The 19,456-nt window shown below is 47.8% G+C and overlaps 1 protein-coding gene across 1 annotated transcript; it reads right to left on the reverse strand.

The window, feature by feature from the left end:
- Window positions 1-6,102: 6,102 nt before the first annotated feature.
- Window positions 6,103-7,333, reverse strand: LOC123057895 (xyloglucan endotransglycosylase/hydrolase protein 8). The gene is made up of 2 exons (XM_044480767.1): window positions 7,001-7,333; window positions 6,103-6,900 (listed from the first exon to the last, which is right to left on the reverse strand). The coding sequence occupies exons 1-2, from the start codon at window positions 7,271-7,273 to the stop codon at window positions 6,337-6,339; spliced, it is 837 nt and encodes a 278-aa protein (XP_044336702.1). The 5' UTR covers window positions 7,274-7,333; the 3' UTR covers window positions 6,103-6,336.
- Window positions 7,334-19,456: the final 12,123 nt, after the last annotated feature.

Raw genomic sequence — 19,456 nt, forward strand, 5'->3', positions numbered from 1 at the left:
CTCCGGTTTATATAGACACCGGAGAGGGCTAGGATTACACAGAGTCGGTTACAATGGTAGGAGATCTACATATCCGTGTCGCCAAGCTTGCCTTCCACGCCAAGGAAAGTCCCTTCCGGACACGGGACGAAGTCTTCAATCTTGTATCTTCATAGTCCAGGAGTCCAGTCGAAGGTATAGTCCGGCTATCCGAACACCCCCTAATCCAGGACTCCCTTAGGCAGCAAGTCACGTATTGTATTGTTGCCATCGAGGATAACAAGATGGGGTTTTCATCATATTGCATGAGTTTATCCCTCTACATCATGTCATCTTGCTTAAGGCGTTACTCTGTTTTCATTAACTTAATACTCTAGATGCATGCTGGATAGCGGTCGATGAGTGGAGTAATAGTAGTAGATGCAGGCACGAGTCGGTCTACTTGTCTCGGACGTGATGCCTATATACATGATCATACCTAGATATTCTCATAAATATGCTCAATTCTGTCAATTGCTCAACAGTAATTTGTTCACCCACCGTAGAATACTTATGCTCTCGAGAGAAGCCACTAGTGAAACCTATGGCCCCCGGGTCTATCTTCATCATATTAATCTTCCAATACTTATTTATTTCCTTTGCTTTTATTTTACTTTGCATCTTTATCATAAAAATACCAAAAAAATTATCTTATCATATCTATCAGATTTCACTCTCGTAAGTGGCTGTGTAGGGATTGACAACCCCTATTCGCGTTGGTTGCGACGATTTATTTGTTTTGTGCAGGTACGAGGGACTCGCGTGTAGCATCCTATTGGATTGATACCTTGGTTCTCAAAAACTGAGGGAAATACTTACACTACTTTGCTGCATCATTCCTTCCTCTTCGGGGAAAACCAACGCAGTGCTCAAGAGGTAGCACTGTGCAGACCCCACTTCATGGTGCCTGGTGAGACAGCGTCAGAGGCTTCAAGACCGTGTTGATGCAGGGTGGTGGACGGTATGGTGGTGTGCTCCGAAGCAGCCGGGGTGATGGTTGGGGTCGGGAGAAATCCCTGTCGGCATGTCCGGCACCAATGTGGTGGCGCTTGAGGGTGCCACCGAACCTTCCTGGAGGGCGTCGGGTGCTACCCTCCCTTTCTCCTCGCCGCGTACCGGGGGAAACCCTTGGCAGCACCGTTGTCATGGTTGCATCCCTTCTTGGATGTTTTGATTGGTACCGGCGCTTCGGAGTCTAGGTGATTGGTGGGAGATCTCCGGTGGGTGCAACGACTTCTTCGTTTTTGTTGATCGGTCATTGTCAGCATTTCTTCCTTTTGTATTTTCTTTTTCATTTCTTCTGGGCGCGATTGTGTTTCTTCCACCCCGTCACCTATCGTTGGCTGTATCGGGCGTGTTTGCTATATTAATATAGTGGGACACAAGCCTATTTCAAGAATATGGGTTTACTCGATATGTTTGAAGTTTTCGCTAGATGGCTTCAATTGGTTTGCATCAGCTCGACCAAATGGTCACATCTATGAAGGTATAAGCTTGATATGTATGGATGTCCTTTTGATATTAGTTCGTCTGTGCGCAACGACACAGTGATCATGGGATCACCGTAGGATATACAGTGCTGGCCTCAGGCAGCTCAGACGCGTCCTCACCAGGGAGAAGCTAAGTCTTTGAAAGTTGTAGGGGGGTGGGGCGGGGGGGGGGGGGGGGGGGGGGGGGTGAGTGTATCATGTTGCTCCCGGGCTAGTTGTACACACAAATTTAGCACCAGAGAAGGGACATAAAATTGTTAGCCGACTAAACTCTAGAGTTTCAACGCCCGTTTGCCAATGGATCAACTTATACTTTAGAAGTTTCTACAGATAAATTTACATAATAATATACTATCAGTGCGCCAGAAATCACTATTAAGATACATGCTAGGCAATACACTTTAGAGATTCTAGTCATGATGTTTAACAATATTAAAGTATTGAAGAACGCACACACAAATACATGTGTATCAACTATATAATTTATTCAATTGTCAAAATTTAATTCAATAATTATATATATATATATATATATATATATATATATATATATATATATATATATATATATATATATATATATATATATATATATATAGTTCAGATGAAAAATGAATAGAGAGAGTGGTGTGCATTAGAGGGTGTATATGCCTATTTGTAAATTACTTCTGACCACAATAAGACAGGATAAGCTCGGACGGTTTTACCTCACTAAGAAAAAAATAATTATATGACTTGTTATCATCTGTCCCGCATCAAGATGGCAACGGGGACGAAACCCACCGGGTTTTGCTTGCCCAAACCCATCCCCACGAGAAAATCGCAAACCCGTCCCCTTCCGCATCAACACGCGCGGGGTTAAATTTTTGCCCGTCCCCTAAACCCATCGGATTTTCAAAACCCACGGGGAACCCGTCCCCACGAGCAGTCAATAAAAACAACAACATTTGGAAGAAAAACAGGAGCATATTACAGAAGCAGGCGATGGCTGGGGGACCTAGGTTTAGGTTTAGGTGTCGTGTTGTGCGGGAGAGAGAGTCCTAAAGAGCGAGCAACACTGCAGCGACCGAGCGAGGGGTTGGTTTGTACTCCAGGGCCTCGACGCTGTGGGGCTCGGCTGCTCGGGCACTGTGGCTTTGGGCCACTTGAGTCAAGATGGATCGGTGCATGCTAAATAATGTATTTTAACGGGTTTTGTCGGGTTTCGGGTTCGGGTAGTACTCAAACGGGTTTAAACCCGCGAAACATGCCGGGTTTTATAATGTACCCACGAGCAGCCCCGCGGGGATAGAAAGTCGTCCATCCCCGTCCCCTAATAGGGTAAAAACCCACGGGGACGCGGGTTTCGGGGCCCCATTGCCATCTTGAGTCCCGCAGGCACTGAGAGTAAGTGCTGTCAAACTTATGTTAGCATGCATATTGCAATGCTTAATACTCGAGGTGAATTCATGAGGGTTTCCAGCACCTTAGGTCGAGTATTAGTTATTAGACGAGACATGTGCTAGTCTAGTAAAATTATGGTGTATTGTATGTATAACATGATCCAAACATATGCTATGATTTTTCATGAATGTTTGATTACTCAGTAAATAAAAATGATCACTATGAGTCAAACTCAATAGAATCGGATCCATTCTAAATAGCGAGAATTAGGATTCTTGATCCAACTACTTGGATATGGACGTCTTCTTTCATTTTCGGTGAAAATAAGACCAAGTTCAGGTACCTATGTGTCACCGTGGCTTTGACAGGTGCTAGTAGTGAACCTATGACCACTATGAGTCAGACTCAATAGAACCGGATCCATTCCAAATAGGGAGAATTAGAATTCTTGATCCAACTACTTGGATATGGAAGTCTTCTTTCATTTTCGGTGAAATAAGACCAAGTTCAGGTACCTATGTGTCACCGCGGCTTTGACAGGTGCTAGTAGTGAACCTATGACCTCCATAAGGAACCTTCTGCAAGCACTAGCTTGCATTACGATACTACAGAACTATCTCCTAAATGTTAATGCAAATGTACAGCTAGCAAGAATTAAACTGTGTGGTAAGATTGACATTATGCGTCTTGGTGAAGATTAATGAATTTTTAGCTGAGAAGAGCATGCTGATCTCTGTATTCTCGAAAAGATATTAACAAGAACGGGGCAACAACAGTTGGAAACGACATATACTCTGTTAGTTTAGTAGATAAAACTACTGCATATATTGATGTTATGACAACGCTTCTGTTTACTTGTGTTTTTGTTCTTGCATCATTGTGCTTTCACTAAATTGAATATATTTCGATGGCATCTTATTGGCACTTTATGTATGGACTCAAGTCAAATATATTTTCATGCGTTTTACTTAAGGAATGTTATTTGCTTACGTTGCAGAAATAGGCCACAAAGTTGACATACTACAAAAGACCACGTATCCAATTAAATGAAGAGAGCTTAACGACGGATAGCTAAGCATTTATGCATTGGAGAGTTTGATTGCTAAGCTATTTAATATGCTTAGCATATCATCTAAGCACTTGTGCATTTGAAGAGGTTTAATAATACTCTTGCGTTCCTGGAATAGAAATGTGATTGTTCGTGCATACGCGCGGGTAACGTCCTTATTGTTGGCTCTCGCCTCCACCGGCGGATGGACATGCAGATGATGATAGCAGCCAGCGCGCCCGGTGTGGCGGTGGACGCGGGGCGGCATACTGACTACTTCCTTTGTTCGGCCACATCTTGTAAGCGCGTCGACGACGGACGCGAACATCATGCCAAAGCACGTGAAGATGCCCCGAAAATCAGCGGTCTCTCCGCTCTCCAGCGAAGAGGCTGGCAGACTTTGGCCAAAGCGTCAGCGGACGAAAATATATACGCTACGATGCATCTCATGCCGACTAGTTCGTTATACTATAGTGTATCAACAACACCAACCGATATTATCATTGGAGGACAGCACAAAAGCATATATGTAGACTGACCAGACAATTCGCGGTGCCCGGAGAAGGATAGCTAGATATATGCCCGCGGGCCTAATGCAATGCATTATTGTGGCTGCCACGGTCGGGTATAAAGATGCATCATACATGCGCTCTTGTCTTCTTGGACAAGCAAACGTACGTGTCCATATATCAGTACTGACCGACCGAACATGCTTTTGCCGCGCAGCACATGCATTGCATTCTACGGTAGTACTGTGTTGGGCCGTCCCATACACGAATTTTTCTTTGAACATTTAAGATTATATTTTTCTACAAAAGTAGTGTGAATGCTTGAGAATAAGAAGCGCATAATATTCTATAGTTATAACATGGTGCCCTACCGCGGAAAATACACAGAAGCTCCTAGATGCCGGTGAAACATATATAAATGTTAAATATTTAAATTAAAAAAATAGCAGGAAAGATTAAGAAAGCTGGAATTCCGGGGTATCAATTATGGTCGATCATTCTACTCACGTATGAAGTTTCATGAATGACATCCACGGAAATTCTTGGCGAAGAAAATATAGTCTGACCTATGATTCATTCAAATTATGTTTTTCATATAATAAAAAATTGTCTTGTTTACTGCGAATACCATGGATGCCATTTCTTGGTATATTTTATTTTTCCTGGTTTTTTTATTTTCCCTTGTATTTTTTGAATTTAATATTCATATAGGGTTGACGGGTACCCAAGAGCTCCAAATCCTCGTCCACCACGGAAAATACACATGAGTACCTTGGTGCCGTCCATCCTACCACCAATGTTATAAGTTTGTAAATGGGAGTTAATATGGCATTCTTTGGAGAGCTCACCCGCTAAAGCTATGCACTTTTAACACTAAATTAAAAATAACGCTAATAGCCCGCAATAGTGCTAAATTTGGAGTCATTTAGCCCGCTAAGCTGCTATACAAAACCATCCTTAAGCCTTATTCTTTGTTTTTGTTTCTGATATATATGATGCATTGATGCAAGGTTTGCTTATTGAATTAGGAGACTTGATTGGTGCTTGGGTTTTGATGTTAGAACATGTGTATATGTCAATTATATGCGATATATCATATACGATGCCTAATTGTATATTTATGCTTTCAATTTTTCATGATTTAAGAAAAACACTAAATGGGGCTTAGCTTCGCTATTGCTTTTCATAGCTTCTGACCGAGCCGACTAAATGGCATAGCCCGCTATTTAAAACATTGTTTTTTTCCCAGTGACACCATAATAAAATTCTCGATCATAGCTCATAAAATTAAAGTACTACTCCCTCTAATTCAAAATATAGTGTGCCCACGTTTTTCGAGGTTCAACTTTAATCATAAATCGAACCAACGAGACCGACTGCGGCGGAGCGAAAATTATACCAGTGAATTCGTATTCAAAAAAAGTTTTCAATTATATAATTTTTGTTTCCGCCGCAGTCGGTCTCGTTGCTTAAATTTATGATCAAAGTTGAAGTGCGAAAACCGAGAACACACTATATTTTGAAATGGATGGAGTATATATAGCACTGCTATACACACGATGCTAATAGCCGATTTGTGGACGACGCTGGAGATCACACCATACGTCGCACGGCAGCAGCACCGGTGCACCGTTGGATATGTCGTTCGGCTGTATGTCGTCTGTGCAGTATCGGCTGCACAGCAGTTTCGGAGTATATATTGCTGTAACCAAAGGCACGATAAAAATTACATGCATCTTTCTTCAGGAAAAAAAACTAGGTGTACAAACAATCGCCCACACATTGCTGCAGGGCTGCCCTTTAATCACAAATTCACAAAGAAGAACCTGAATCATGTACTGTATCCAAGGAAAAGATATCCATATCAACAATGGATGCCCGGCGGGGATCAGTAGCGGCTGCACTCTGCGGGGAGCCCCTGCGGGAACCTGTACCCATCCTCGCAGTAGTTGTAGCGCATGTAACTACGCTCCGCCCACTTGACGGTGCCCCACTCGGCGCCGTCGAGCTGCTTGTTCATCCACCTGCTGCTGCCGGCATGGCACGCGCCGCCGCTGACGCAGGCGTTGGCGTAGAAGTTGCGGTAGGAAACGACGAAGGGCGCGTTGGACCAGTTGATCGGGATCTTGCCCTTCTCGGTCGCCCAGTAGCTGCCGTCCCACAGCGTGGCGTGCAGCCTCATGGGCCTGGAGCTAGGGTAGGGGAGGCCGGCGAAGCGCTTGAAGGACCGGATGAAGAGGTTGTCCACCTTGAAGAGGATGTTCTCCGGGTTCCACATGATGGTGTAGGTGTGGTAGTCGGCGGCCGGGTCGAACCAGAGGTCGAATTGGTGCTCCTTCTTGCCATCGCCGTTGGCCCACACGTTGGTGTTGAGTACAACCGGGTGGCCCGTCGAGTTGCCCATGAACTCCATGTCGATCTCGTCGCGCCACTCGTCGTCACCGGAAGAAAGCTGCAATTAACAGCAACGCAGGATCAGCTAAAAATATAAAGATCGATAGGGCGAGTTTAATGTTGGTCCTTAACGAAATTAATTAAGCTGGTCGACTTACGTAGAAGCAGGAGACGGTGCCGGCGGAGTTTCCCGGGATGAGCTTCATCTGGATGCTGAACTCACCGTAGAGAAACTGCTCCTTGGAGTTGAAGCCGGCGGCGCCGGATTGCTGGTTGAGATTGAGCATCACCACCTCCTGGCCCGAGGCGTCGTCGTACCCCGTCCGGACGGTGCCGTCCGTGTTGAACCTCTTGTCCAGCCAGGACTTGGCCGAGGCGGCCTGCAAGAGCGCCAGGGCCACGGCGAGCACAGCTAGAAAACGCCGTGCCATGGTGGATGCTATAGACTAAAGCTTCTTGGAATCAAATGAGCTTACAAAGTGGAGTGCCTTGTGCAGTGTGTGGTGAGAAGAAGCACGGGAGATATCGCGGTTTTATAGTGGTGCCGTCCAGCTGCTGTGGCCCTGCCTGTTGATGCATGGGGCACATCTTTTTGCATGCATGCATTATCGACCGGGTGGGCGCGAAGGCCGTTACAATTATTAGGGCAGCACATGGAAAGAATCTGCCATAATTTCTCGGGTGTTCATACGTGCTAACGTACATTTGCGGCTTCATGAGATGCGTTAAAGGAACACTGATGAGATTCGCAAGAAAAGGGAGCACTGATGATGGAACTGCTGATTAAATCCATCAGCAAAGCAAAGGTCAAGTGGTGGAATCCAGGCCAGTGACACGTACGTAAGCACCGCCACTGATTATGGCTCGTCAATTTCGATCATCATTCATTGTTTTTGTTTTTGTTTTTTTTAGGGTGATCATCATTCATTGTCATAGGTGTGATCGTCGGCTGACCGCCTCCTCGCGCTCCCGCGTCAAATCAGACAAAGTCGTTGAGGACATGCCATGTTACTAGCATTGCATAATACTCCGTAACTAAATTGTAACGACCTTCGCGCCCACCTGGTCGATAATGCATGCATGCAAAAAGATGTGCCCCGAATAAAGCACATGAAGATACCGAAAAAAACCGTGGTCTCTCCACTCTCCAGCGAAGAGGTCGGCACACTTTGGCGAAAGTGTCAACGGACGAAGTAATAGGAGACGGTGCCCTACATATGTACATGCATGTCAGGTCGATCGGTTCGTTATATATTACAGTATTTTATATCGGGATTGTTAAATCTCACAGGGTGTTTGTTTTCAGGAATTTATTGGTCCAGGGACTTAAATAAGTCTCTATAAGTCCCATCTAAACCAAATAGGAGGGACTTATAGGGACTTAAAATAGGCATTTGGAACTGATAAGAAAATAGACAGTTTTTCGATTAAATTAATCCATGAATAAATCATGAGCATGACATGGACAGCGTTGATAGCACACTGATTACGATCTAACAGAGCATATACTACGCATATAGTAGAAACATCTACGCATATCGCCAGTACTGCTACAACAGAAAGAAACACGAGAAGGATAAACGATGTATACCCTCCAATCGGCCACGCGGCGGTGGTGGCAGTGGCAGCAGCCGCGGCATCCTCGGCGGCCTTCTTGTCGGCCTCGGCCTTCTCAGCGGCGGCACGGTCGGCGTCGATCGACATGGTAATGACGAAGGTGATGCGGACGTAGATGAACAGAAGCGAGCAGTCGCGTAATCGCTACCCAAAAACCTAATCGCCCCTCTCCCGTACAGGATCCGGAGAAGCGGGGTTTCGGAGGCCTGCTCTCCCGTCAACCGTGTACGCGGTGAACGGGACGGAGTCACCGGCGGCAGCAGCAGCAGAGGAACGACGTGGGCGTGGAGGCGGAGATGCGTTCTGTTTTGTGGCGGCTAGGGTTGGCAGCGTCCCACATACATATGTGCGGCCGCGCGTGGAGAGACTCCGTTCCTGACCGGCAAAAAGAAGCGCGGCGCGGCGCGGCGAGGCGTGGCGTGGCGTGGCGAGGCGAGCGGAGGAGGAGGAGTGCGCGAGGGCCTCATCTCTTCTCAAGCTCCAATAGCATGAGGGAGAGGATCCCTTATAAACCACTCCAACTCTTCTTCCACTTCCGGGGTGGGACTAAACTTCCCACCACCTTGTCATGCCACCTACATGGGCCCTTGGAGATCAAATCTGAAATTGTCATATGGGCTCTAGGCCCATCTCATATTTCAACAATCCCCCACCAGATCTCAGGGGCCCACTTTATCCTTTGTTCCAAATGTTGTTTTGATATACCAGCATCTCAGTGAAGACCGATTAAGGTTGAGCTCCACCTAGACCAAGTAGTTGCACTCCTTCACAACTGAACAATGGACTATGCCTTGAATTGTCAGTTTGGCGTCAAGAAGTTTCACCACAAGTCTCACTGATACGAGGCTGCCGAAGGCCGACCCCTCGGGTGGAGCATATTAGTCACACTTCTGGCCTTTTCATGAGCTTGCTAGAGATCACCCCAATCTCATAGACTGTGACTAGCAGTCGGGCTCATATAGTTGTGTTCCTCCAAAGATCGCTCTGTAGGATAGCATCTTGCTTATGCATATAAGCCTTGGAACACATTAAAACAGTAGTCATCCTTCCATACAGTTTCCGAGAGTATTGCATCTCCAACGGAGTGGGTAATTAAAGTTACTCTCCTCAGTTCACCACTGGCTTGTTTTCCCAGGTCCTACTTCACGGGATCTCCGATCACATAGGTTGGGTTACTACCAAGGCAACTCATATGGGTCTCATACCCATCTCCCTTGATGCGCTATCTATCACAACACGTGATAGCCCTTTAGTAAAGGGATCTGCCAGATTCTTAGCCGTTTAAGTATAATCCAATGCTATCACTCCGGAGTTCCTCAATTTTCTGACAGCTTTCAATCTCATTCTTATGTGTTTGTTGGACTTCATGTTGTCCTTTGAACTCTTCACCTTGACAATAACTGTTTGATTGTCACAGTTCATAAGGACGGCCGGAACCGGCTTCTCAACCACTGGCAAGTCCATCAACAGATCTCGAAGCCATTCTGCTTCGCCACCCGATGTGTCTAATGCTGTTAATTCTGCTTCCATTGTTGATCTTGTTAAGATCGTTTGCTTGCAAGACTTCCAGGAAACAGCACCACCTCCAAGAGTAAACATATACCCAGTTGTGGCCTTCATCTCATCAGCATCAGAGATCCAATTCGCATCACTATACCCTTCAAGTACCGACGGGTATCCGGTATAGTGAAGTCCATAGTTCATAGTACCTTTCAGATAGCGCATAACTCTCTCAAGAGCACGCCAATGTACATCACCCGGTTTGGAAACAAACTGGCTCAGTTTGCTAATAGCAAATGCGATGTCAGGCCTCGTTGCGCTCGCTAGATACTGGAGCGAACCAACAATCTGAGAGTATCTCAATTGATCTATAGCTGTGCCTTTAGACTTTCAAATCAGCACACTAGGATCATATGGTGTTTGAGATGGTTTGCAGTCCGAATATCCAAAACGACTCAACACCTTTTCAACATAATGGGGTTGCAGAAGTGTAATCCCACCTTCATCATCTCTCAATAGCTTGATGTTCAAGATAACATCAGCCACTCCAAGGTCCTTCATCTCAAAGTTCTGAGATAGGAAAGACTTAACTTCCTCGATCAACTTGAGATTAGTCCCAAATATCAGTATGTCATCAACATACAAACATAGTATAACTCCTTTGCCCCACCATAGCGATAGTATACACATTTGTCGGCCTCATTTACAACAAAGCCAACAGATGTCAACGTTTCATTAAACTTGTCATGCCATTGCTTAGCCGCTTTTCTCAGGCCATACAAAGATTTCACCAACTTACACACCTTTCCTTCCTGACCATCCATCACAAAGGCATCAGGCTGTTGCATATAGATTTCCTCCTTTATCTCTCCGTTCAGGAAAGTCGTCTTAACATCCATCTGATGAATGAGAAGACCATGTGAGACCGCTAACGAGAGTAATACTCGAATGGTGGTCAGTCTGGCCACAGGTGAATAGGTGTCGTAGAAATCTTCTTCTTCTTTCTGGGCGTATCCCTTGGCCACAAGCCTAGCCTTGTACTTTTCTATCGTACCGTCGGGCCTCAGCTTCTTCTTGAACACCCACTTGCATCCCAATGGTTTGCAACCATAAGGACGTTCAGTAAGCTCCCAAGTCCCGTTAGCCATGATGGAATCCATCTCGCTACGGAACGCATCCTTCCAGTAGTCAGCTTCTGGAGATGCATACGCTTCTGAAATAGAAGTGGGATTATCCTCCACGAGGTATATGAAGAAATCATCACCAAAGGTCTTTACAGTCCTTTATCTCTTGCCCCTACCAAGGGATTCCTCATTATCCTCCTCAGGATTTTCATCATGTGTTTGGTTATAATATTCCATCGGAATGGCAGGTTCAGGAGTCTCCTCAGATTCCTGTCTAGAAGTGCTTTGTACATCTCGCATGGGGAAAATGTCCTCAAAGAATGTAGCATCTTTAGACTCCATAATTATACCGACCTTCATGTCAGGTACATCAGATTTCACTACTAGAAATCTATAGCCAACACTATTCATAGCGTAGCCCAAATTAACACAGTCCACAGTCTTTGGTCCAAGCTTACGCTTTTTGGGGATCAGCACATTAACTTTCGCCAAGCATCCCCAGGTACGTAAGTACGAGAGTGTTGTCCTTCTCTTGGTCCACTTCTCGTAAGGAGTGATCTCATTATCCTTTGTCGGAACTTTATTCAGGACATGACAGGATGTCATTATAGCCTCCCCCCACCATGCCTTGGATAAACCCGACGTATCTAACATGGCGTTAACCAAATCAGTTAGAGTACGGGTTTTCTGCTCGGCAACCCTGTTTGACTGGGGTGAGTAGGGAGGCGTCCTCTCGTGAATAATGTCGTGTTCCGCACAAAAGGCATCAAACTCTTTCGAGAAGTACTCTCCACCACGATCTGACCGGACTCGTTTAATTTTCTTTTCAAGTTGATTCTCAACTTCTTCCTTATAGATTTTGTAGTAGTGTAGAGCCTCATCTTTAGTATTTAACAGATACACATAGCAATATCTAGTGGAATCATCTATCAAAGTCATGAAATATTTCTTTCCACCTTTAGTCAACACACCATTCATCTCACAAAGATCAGAATGTATGAGTTCCAGTGGCGCCAAGTGTCTCTCCTCTGCTGCCTTGTGAGGCTTGCGAGGTTGCTTAGATTGCACACACGAATGGCACTTAGAACCTTTGGCTAAAGTGAAACTCGGGATTAAATTCGATTTTGCTAGCCGCGTCATAACACCGAAACTAATGTGACAAAGACGTGAATGCCAGACTTCAGATTCATTAACACTCAAATGAATATTGTTCACGACTTTATTACATAGATCTGCAAGAGAAAGGCAGAACATGCCTCCGCATTCATAACCCTTTCCAACAAATAGTCCATATTTCGTAACAACTAATTTATTAGACACGAATACCAACTTAAACCCTTCTCTACATAGAAGGGATCCACTAACGAGGTTCTTCTTGATGGCGGGGACATGTTGCACGTTCTTCAGCTGCACGATCATTCCCTAAGTAAACTTCAGATCGACCGTGCCAACACCAAGAACAGAAGCACTCGCGCCATTCCCCATCAGTACGGACCCGTGACCTGTGGCCTGGTAAGAAGAAAACAATGAAATGTCAGCACACACATGAACACCTGCACCTGTGTCGACCCACCAATCGGTGGACGGCCAAACTAAAAATACAGTAAGTAAATTACCGTACCTAGATGCACCATTCTCATTGTTGCTCACAATCATATTTACAGACTTGGAGCCCTGCCCTTGCTTCTTATACTTGTTTGGGCACTTGTTGGCCCAATGTTCAAGCGAACCACAAGTAAAGCAGCCCTCATCCTTCTTATTCTTCTTGAAGGTCTTCTTACCCTTCTTCTTAAAGTCGGCACTCTGTTGGACACCGTTCTTTCCCTTGGGCTTGTGGGAATTGGAGTTCTTCTGATGCACCATATTGGCCACAGAAGTTCCTTCTACCCCTTTTCCGTGCGAGTCCTTTGCCCTTGAATTTTGCTCAACACTCAGATGGCCTATGACATCCTCCACAGAGAATTCACGCCTCTGATGTTTCAGAGTGGTGGCAAAGTTCCTCCAGGAATTGGGAAGCTTAGCGATTATGCAGCCCGCGACAAACTTGCCCGGTAACTCGCACTTAAGAAGCTCAAGCTCCTTAACAATGCATATTATCTCATGAGCCTGCTCCAATATAGGACGGTTTTCAACCATCTTGTAATCGTGGAACTGCTCTACAATATACATCTCACTCCCTACATCGGCAGCCCCGAACTTAGATTCGAGCGCCTCCCACAAGTCCTTGGCAGACCGCACATGCAGATATGCGCCAACCAGCTTATCTCCAATCACGCTCAGAACTGCCCCGAGGAACACGACAGTGGCCTCCTTGAACGCCTTCTCCTGTTTAGGAGCGATCGTTCCTGTGGGAGTCACACCGGCGACCCAGAACACGTTCATGGCCGTGAGCCATAAGGTGGTTTTAGTCTGCCAACGCTTAAAGTAGATCCCCGTAAACGGGGACAGTTTCAGTGCAGCAGCAAAACCATAATTCGAAAAACTCCTACACAAGTTAGGTTTTTGGATTGATAAGAAAATAGGCGGTTTTTTGATTAAATTAATCCATGAATAAATCATGAGCATGACATGGATAGCGTTGATAGCACACTGATTACAATCTAACAGAGCATGTACTACGCATATAGTAGAAACATCTACGCATATCGCTAGTACTGCTACAACAGAAAGAAATACGAGAAGGATAAACGATGTATACCCTCCAATCGGCCACGCGGCGGTGGTGGCAGTGGCAGCAGCCGCGGCATCCTCGGCGGCCTTCTTGTCGGCCTCGGCCTTCTCAGCGGCGGCACGGTCGGCATCGGTCGACATGGTGATGATGAAGGTGATGCGGACGTAGATGAACAGAAGCGAGCAGTCGCGTAATCGCTACCCAAAAACCTAATCGCCCCTCTCCCGTACAAGATCCGGAGAAGCGGGGTTTCGGAGGCTTGCTCTGCCGTCAACCGTGTACGCGGTGAACAGGACGAAGTCGCCGGCGGCAGCGGCAGCAGAGGAACGACGTGTGCGTGGAGGCGGAGATGCGTTCTGTTTTGTGGCGGCTAGGGTTGGCAGCGTCCCACTTATATATGTGCGGCCGCGCGTGGAGAGATGTGGGCTGAACCCACATCGAAGTCGGTAGCCCACGATCCGACGTCTCAGATCGTGGCCCTACCTATCAAAGACTCTCTATTCCTGACCGGCAAAAAGAAGCGCATAGGAGTGAGCTCGGCTCGGCTCAATCCCGCAACCCGCGGCGCGGCGCGTCATGATGAGGCGTGGCGAGGCAAGCAGAGGAGGAGGAGTGCGCGAGGGCCTCATCTCTTCTCAAGCTCCAATAGCATGAGGGAGAGGATCCCTTATAAACTACTCCAACTCTCCTTCCACTTCCGGGGTGGGACTAAACTTCCCACCACCTTGTCATGCCACCTACATGGGCCCTTAGAGATCAAATCTGAAATTGTCATATGGGCTCTAGGCCCATCTCATACTTCAACAGGAACTTATGAAATAAGACTCTTAAGGAGGGACTTATAGGGACCTATAGTTGTAATATGGTCTTATAGAGACTTATAAGTCCCAAGAACCAAACAGGTAGGGACTTTTTAGGGAATTGGGACTTATAAGTTGGGACTAAAAAAGTCCTAGGACTTATGAACCAAACAGGGCCTCAGTCGAAGTTCACTCAATGCTATATTAGTAACATCTTATATGAAGATTTGTGCAATTTTTTTTCTAGTTTTTATATTTTCTTTCTTTCATGTTATGGCATTTGACTCGGACTTAATTAAATTTCAGTCGACTGAAATCTAGCCACACTCATTTTATATATCACTACTAGGAAAAGGGCTATAGATGATATGGCCACTAATGGCGCACCAGATATGTGGTGCGCATTACTATATAGTAATGTCGCACCATGAGTTGGTGCGCCATTAGTGTGGTATACACTATGGCGCACCAGACCCACGGTGCGCCACTAGTAACAAAAAAAAATTATATATATTTTTCCAAAAATACTAATGGCGCACCAGGGAACAGTGCACCATTAATAGTTTAACTAGTAATGGCGCACCTGCCACGCAGTGCGCCACTACTATATATATATATTTTTTGCAAAACTAATAATGGCGCACCTCAAGCCGACGACCCACCGCACCCTCCCCCGCTCCACCGCTGTCGACGACCCACCGCACCCTCCCCCGCTCCCCCGCCACCGCCACCGACACCCCACACCCTCCCCCGCTCCACCGCCGCCGCCGACCCCCCGCATCCTCCCCCGCTCCACCGTCACAAATGAATGCAACTAAAAATCCAAAAAACAAATTTGATTATATTTTCAAATAGCAAATTTGATGATATTTTCAAATAACAAATTTGATGATATTTTTAAAAAAATTATTACTGTTTTTATAAAACATTATTACTGTTTCATATTCATATGCATTTTCTAAAAAATTATTAGATGCAACAAAAAATAATAATAATAAGTTACTTATGGCGCACTGTCGGTGTCAAAACCGGCGGATCTCGGGTAGGGGGTCCCGAACTGTGCGTCTAGGCCGGATGGTAACAGGAGGCAGGGGACACGAAGTTTTACCCAGGTTCGGGCCCTCTTGATGGAGGTAAAACCCTACGTCCTGCTTGATTAATATTGAAGATATGGGTGTTACAAGAGTAGATCTACCACGAGATCAGAGAGGCTAAACCCTAGAAGCTAGCCTATGGTATGATTTTATGTTGTGATTGTTGTCCTACGGACTAAAACCCTCCGGTTTCTATAGACACCGGAGAGGGTTGGGGTTACACAAGGTCGGTTACAAAGGAGGAGATATCCATATACGTATTGCCTAGCTTGCCTTCCACGCCAAGTAGAGTCCCATCCGGACACGAGACGAAGTCTTCAATCTTGTATCTTCATAGTCTAACAGTCCGGCCAATGGAGATAGTCCGGCTGTCCGGAGACCCCCTAATCCAGGACTCCCTCAGTAGCCCCTGAACCAGGCTTCAATGACGATGAGTCCGGCGCGCAGTTGTCTTCGGCATTGCAAGGCGGGTTCCTTCTCCGAATACATTACAGAAGAAGTTGAATACGAGGATAGTGTCCGACCCTGCAAAATAAGTTCCACATTTCACCGTAGAGAGAATAATGTTTTTCGCAGATCTAATTTGCTGGCTTGTTTTGACAACATGACGTTATGTCATGGCCCGGTGATTATTCGAACCGTTTCTTTTAACCAGCCCCGCACATAACGCGAGGCAGTTTTTCGACACGTCTTGTCAAAGCAGAGATCGTGTCCCCTTATTACGGGATTCTCATCAATACGGGCGTGGGTAACCCAACCGCGCCATCAATTGCGGCGCTTGGGGGATAAGCGAGTTTTACTAGGCAAGTGGGGACGTTTAATTTTGTCCGCCCATATAAAGGGATAAGGATTCACCTTTCTATCCACACCTTCTTCCTCCTCTGCTCATCCGCTCCCGCATACTCGAGCTCTAGCGCCCAAGTCCTCACTTCCATCTCAACCTTCTCCAACCATGTCCGGAGCGGGAGGCAAGTGGATGGTCTCCTCCGTCACGGAGGGAGACGTCAAGAAACTGAGGAGAGCCGGATACCTGCACGACGACATCGCGCACCGGCTCCCAGATGAGGGACAGCTCATCCCCACCCTCGAGCCCATGAGAGGGTGGTATTCCTCACCCATTTCCTCCGCGGACTGGGATTCCCTCTCCATCCCTTCGTTCGGGGGCTCATGTTTTATTACGGCCTGGATTTCCATGATCTGGCCCTGAACTTCATCCTCAACATCTCGGCGTTTATCGTCGTGTGCGAGGCCTTTCTCCGCATCAAGCCCCACTTCGGCTTATGGCTGAAGACCTTCAATGTCAAGCCGAAGGTAGTGAGCGGCCGCCAGGCGGAGTGCGGAGGCGCCATGGTGGGCAAGATGCCCAACATCACATGGCTCGAGGGCACCTTCGTGGACACCATAAAGGGGTGGCAATCGGGGTGGTTCTATATCACCGAGCCGCGCGACCCCGCATGGGTAGCGGCCCCCGAGTTCCGATCTGGCATCCCCATGCGGCTCACCTCCTGGAAAGAGAAGGGCCTGTCCTGGGGTAATTCAAAAGAGCTGACCGGACTCCAGTCATGTATTCAGAACATGGTGGATAAGAAGCTCAAGCTTGTCAACATAGTCCAGGTTATGCTCGTTCGCCGGATACTCCCGTGCCAACAACGGGAGTTTACCTTGTGGGAGTTCAATCCGGCGCAGCACCGAACTCTGAACAGGCTCTTCGACACGACTCATGAAGATGCCTGGAGGGTGCTGTTCAAGGGCGCCGCGGTCCCTCCCCCCATTACTGAGGATCGCGGATTCAGCGCGAAGCGCCACGCCAGTGCGGTAAGTTGTTTTACCTCTTACAGGATATTTGTTTATATATAGATTGGCTCTATGCGGGATCTAAACTCCCGTAATTTTGACAGGACTGGCAGAAGATGGCCGGACAGATCGACTGTCCGGCTCCCTTGCCCGAAGGCCCCGCAGACGCTCTTCTGACGAAGATGCTGACTCCGGCCCCTTATAAGGTGCCGGAGAAGACCAAGAAGGCCAAGGGAGCTCGAAAGAGTTCCCGACGCCAGGCGTCGTCGGACTCACCGTCCGATGACTCTGCGGCGCACTCTTCCCCCGAAGACGAGGAAGAGGAAGAAGAGGCTCCCCCACCGACTGGGGGAGACAAGAAAAGGAAGGCCGCCCCAACTGGGGAGGCCGAAGGGTCCAAGAAGGGAAGGACGCTCCTTCCGGACAGCTCCACCGCCGCCGACGAAAGTGAAGACGAGTGGTTGCCCAGGGGCAAGCCCCAGGGGAGATCGTAAGTGTTCGGATACCAAAGTAACCCATAGGATTCCTTTGTCGCATTGCTTTCCCTAACACCGAAGTCAATTGTGCAGGCCGCCCCGAGCCAATATCGAGGTATCCTCGGACGGCTCCCTGGGCTCGTCGGACATGGATAGCGATCCAGTCCCGACGGCCACCTCCCCTCATCCGGCCGACGACACCGAGGTGCTGTCTCAAGAGGCACCGGATCGAGGGGGAACAGTCCCGGAGGCGCCTCAAGGTGACCTTCCGGACTCCGGGAGCCGAGGGGACGGGGTCCCCGAGAGCTCCGAGTTCGGCCCTCAGCCGAACACCGCGCCGGACCCTCCAACGGATCCGAGCTCGGGCAGGCGGTCCCCTTCTAAGGAGGGTGAGACGCCAGTGCCGGTGACCTCTGTCCACCCAGAGGTGCCGGACACTATGTTGGAAGCACTTCGCAGCGCTTCCATCGAGGAGGAGCACCGCACTATCATGAGTGCGGTGATCCAGAAGGTTCAGTCCGCCAAGAGCGGATTGACTGAAGCCTGTACTAGCCTTCTAACAGGCTTCGAGGTAAGTGTTTTAAAATGTAGTAGAAGTGTTACTGCATAGACAGTAGCCCCTGATGCTTTGTTCGGTGTTCACAAAGAAAAGCCGAACAGAGGATCACATAATATCGTAGGATTCTAATATAAGTATGTCAATATGCATGTGCAGGCTTCGCTGCTGGCGTCCGCCACACTAACTGCGGAGGTCGCCGTACTGAAGGAGGCCCTCGAGGGGTCCCAGAAAGAGCTCGGCCTTGCTAAGAGGAAGCTCGAGGAGAACAAGGGTAAGTGATACCCCGTCTGTAGATGAGAAAAAGGACGCGATTGCTAAATGACAGGATCATTGTATGTTTGCCAGGGGCCACGACCGAGGTGGCGACCCTGAAGCAAGCGCTGTCCCAGGCCGAAGAAAAGGCGGCCCAGGAGCGCACCGAGCGAGAGAGGCACGAGGCTCGGGTGGGCGAGGTGCAGCAAGAGCTCCAGGCTCTCGTGACAAGCACGAGGCGTTGGAGCTTGACTTGAAGACGAGAGAGTCTGAGCTTGCCGCGGCCCGTGAGAGCGCGAAGAGTGCCAAGGCCGAGGCCCAGAAGGCCCTTCAGGAGATCGACGCGATGAAGAAGATAGCGGCGGGTAAGGCTTTCTATATGCAAAGCAAGCATGCAACGGTGAATTACCGATTACTTACCCGAATCCGGAGCTCTTCAGGAGCATTCGCAGATTTGCCCCGCAGTGTGTCCGATGCCGCACTATTCTACCAGGCCGAGGACGGAAGCTCGACGGAGAAGCTGTTCTGGTCTCAGTATGCTGAGGCCGAACATCCGGTGCCAATGAGCGACCAGCTGAAGCAGATGGCCGAGCTACATAAGGCGGCCGATCAGGCCATGAAGGGCTTCATAGTCCGGTTGTGGCCTGGCGACGCCCTTCCGAACAGCTTCTTCGGCCTGGTGAGGCGGCTTGTGGATGCCTGCCCACGGCTGGAGGTCGTCAAGCGA

The sequence above is a fragment of the Triticum aestivum genome, chromosome 3A (genome assembly GCF_018294505.1).
Source record: "Triticum aestivum cultivar Chinese Spring chromosome 3A, IWGSC CS RefSeq v2.1, whole genome shotgun sequence".
In the NCBI taxonomy this organism is placed as follows: domain Eukaryota; kingdom Viridiplantae; phylum Streptophyta; class Magnoliopsida; order Poales; family Poaceae; genus Triticum; species Triticum aestivum.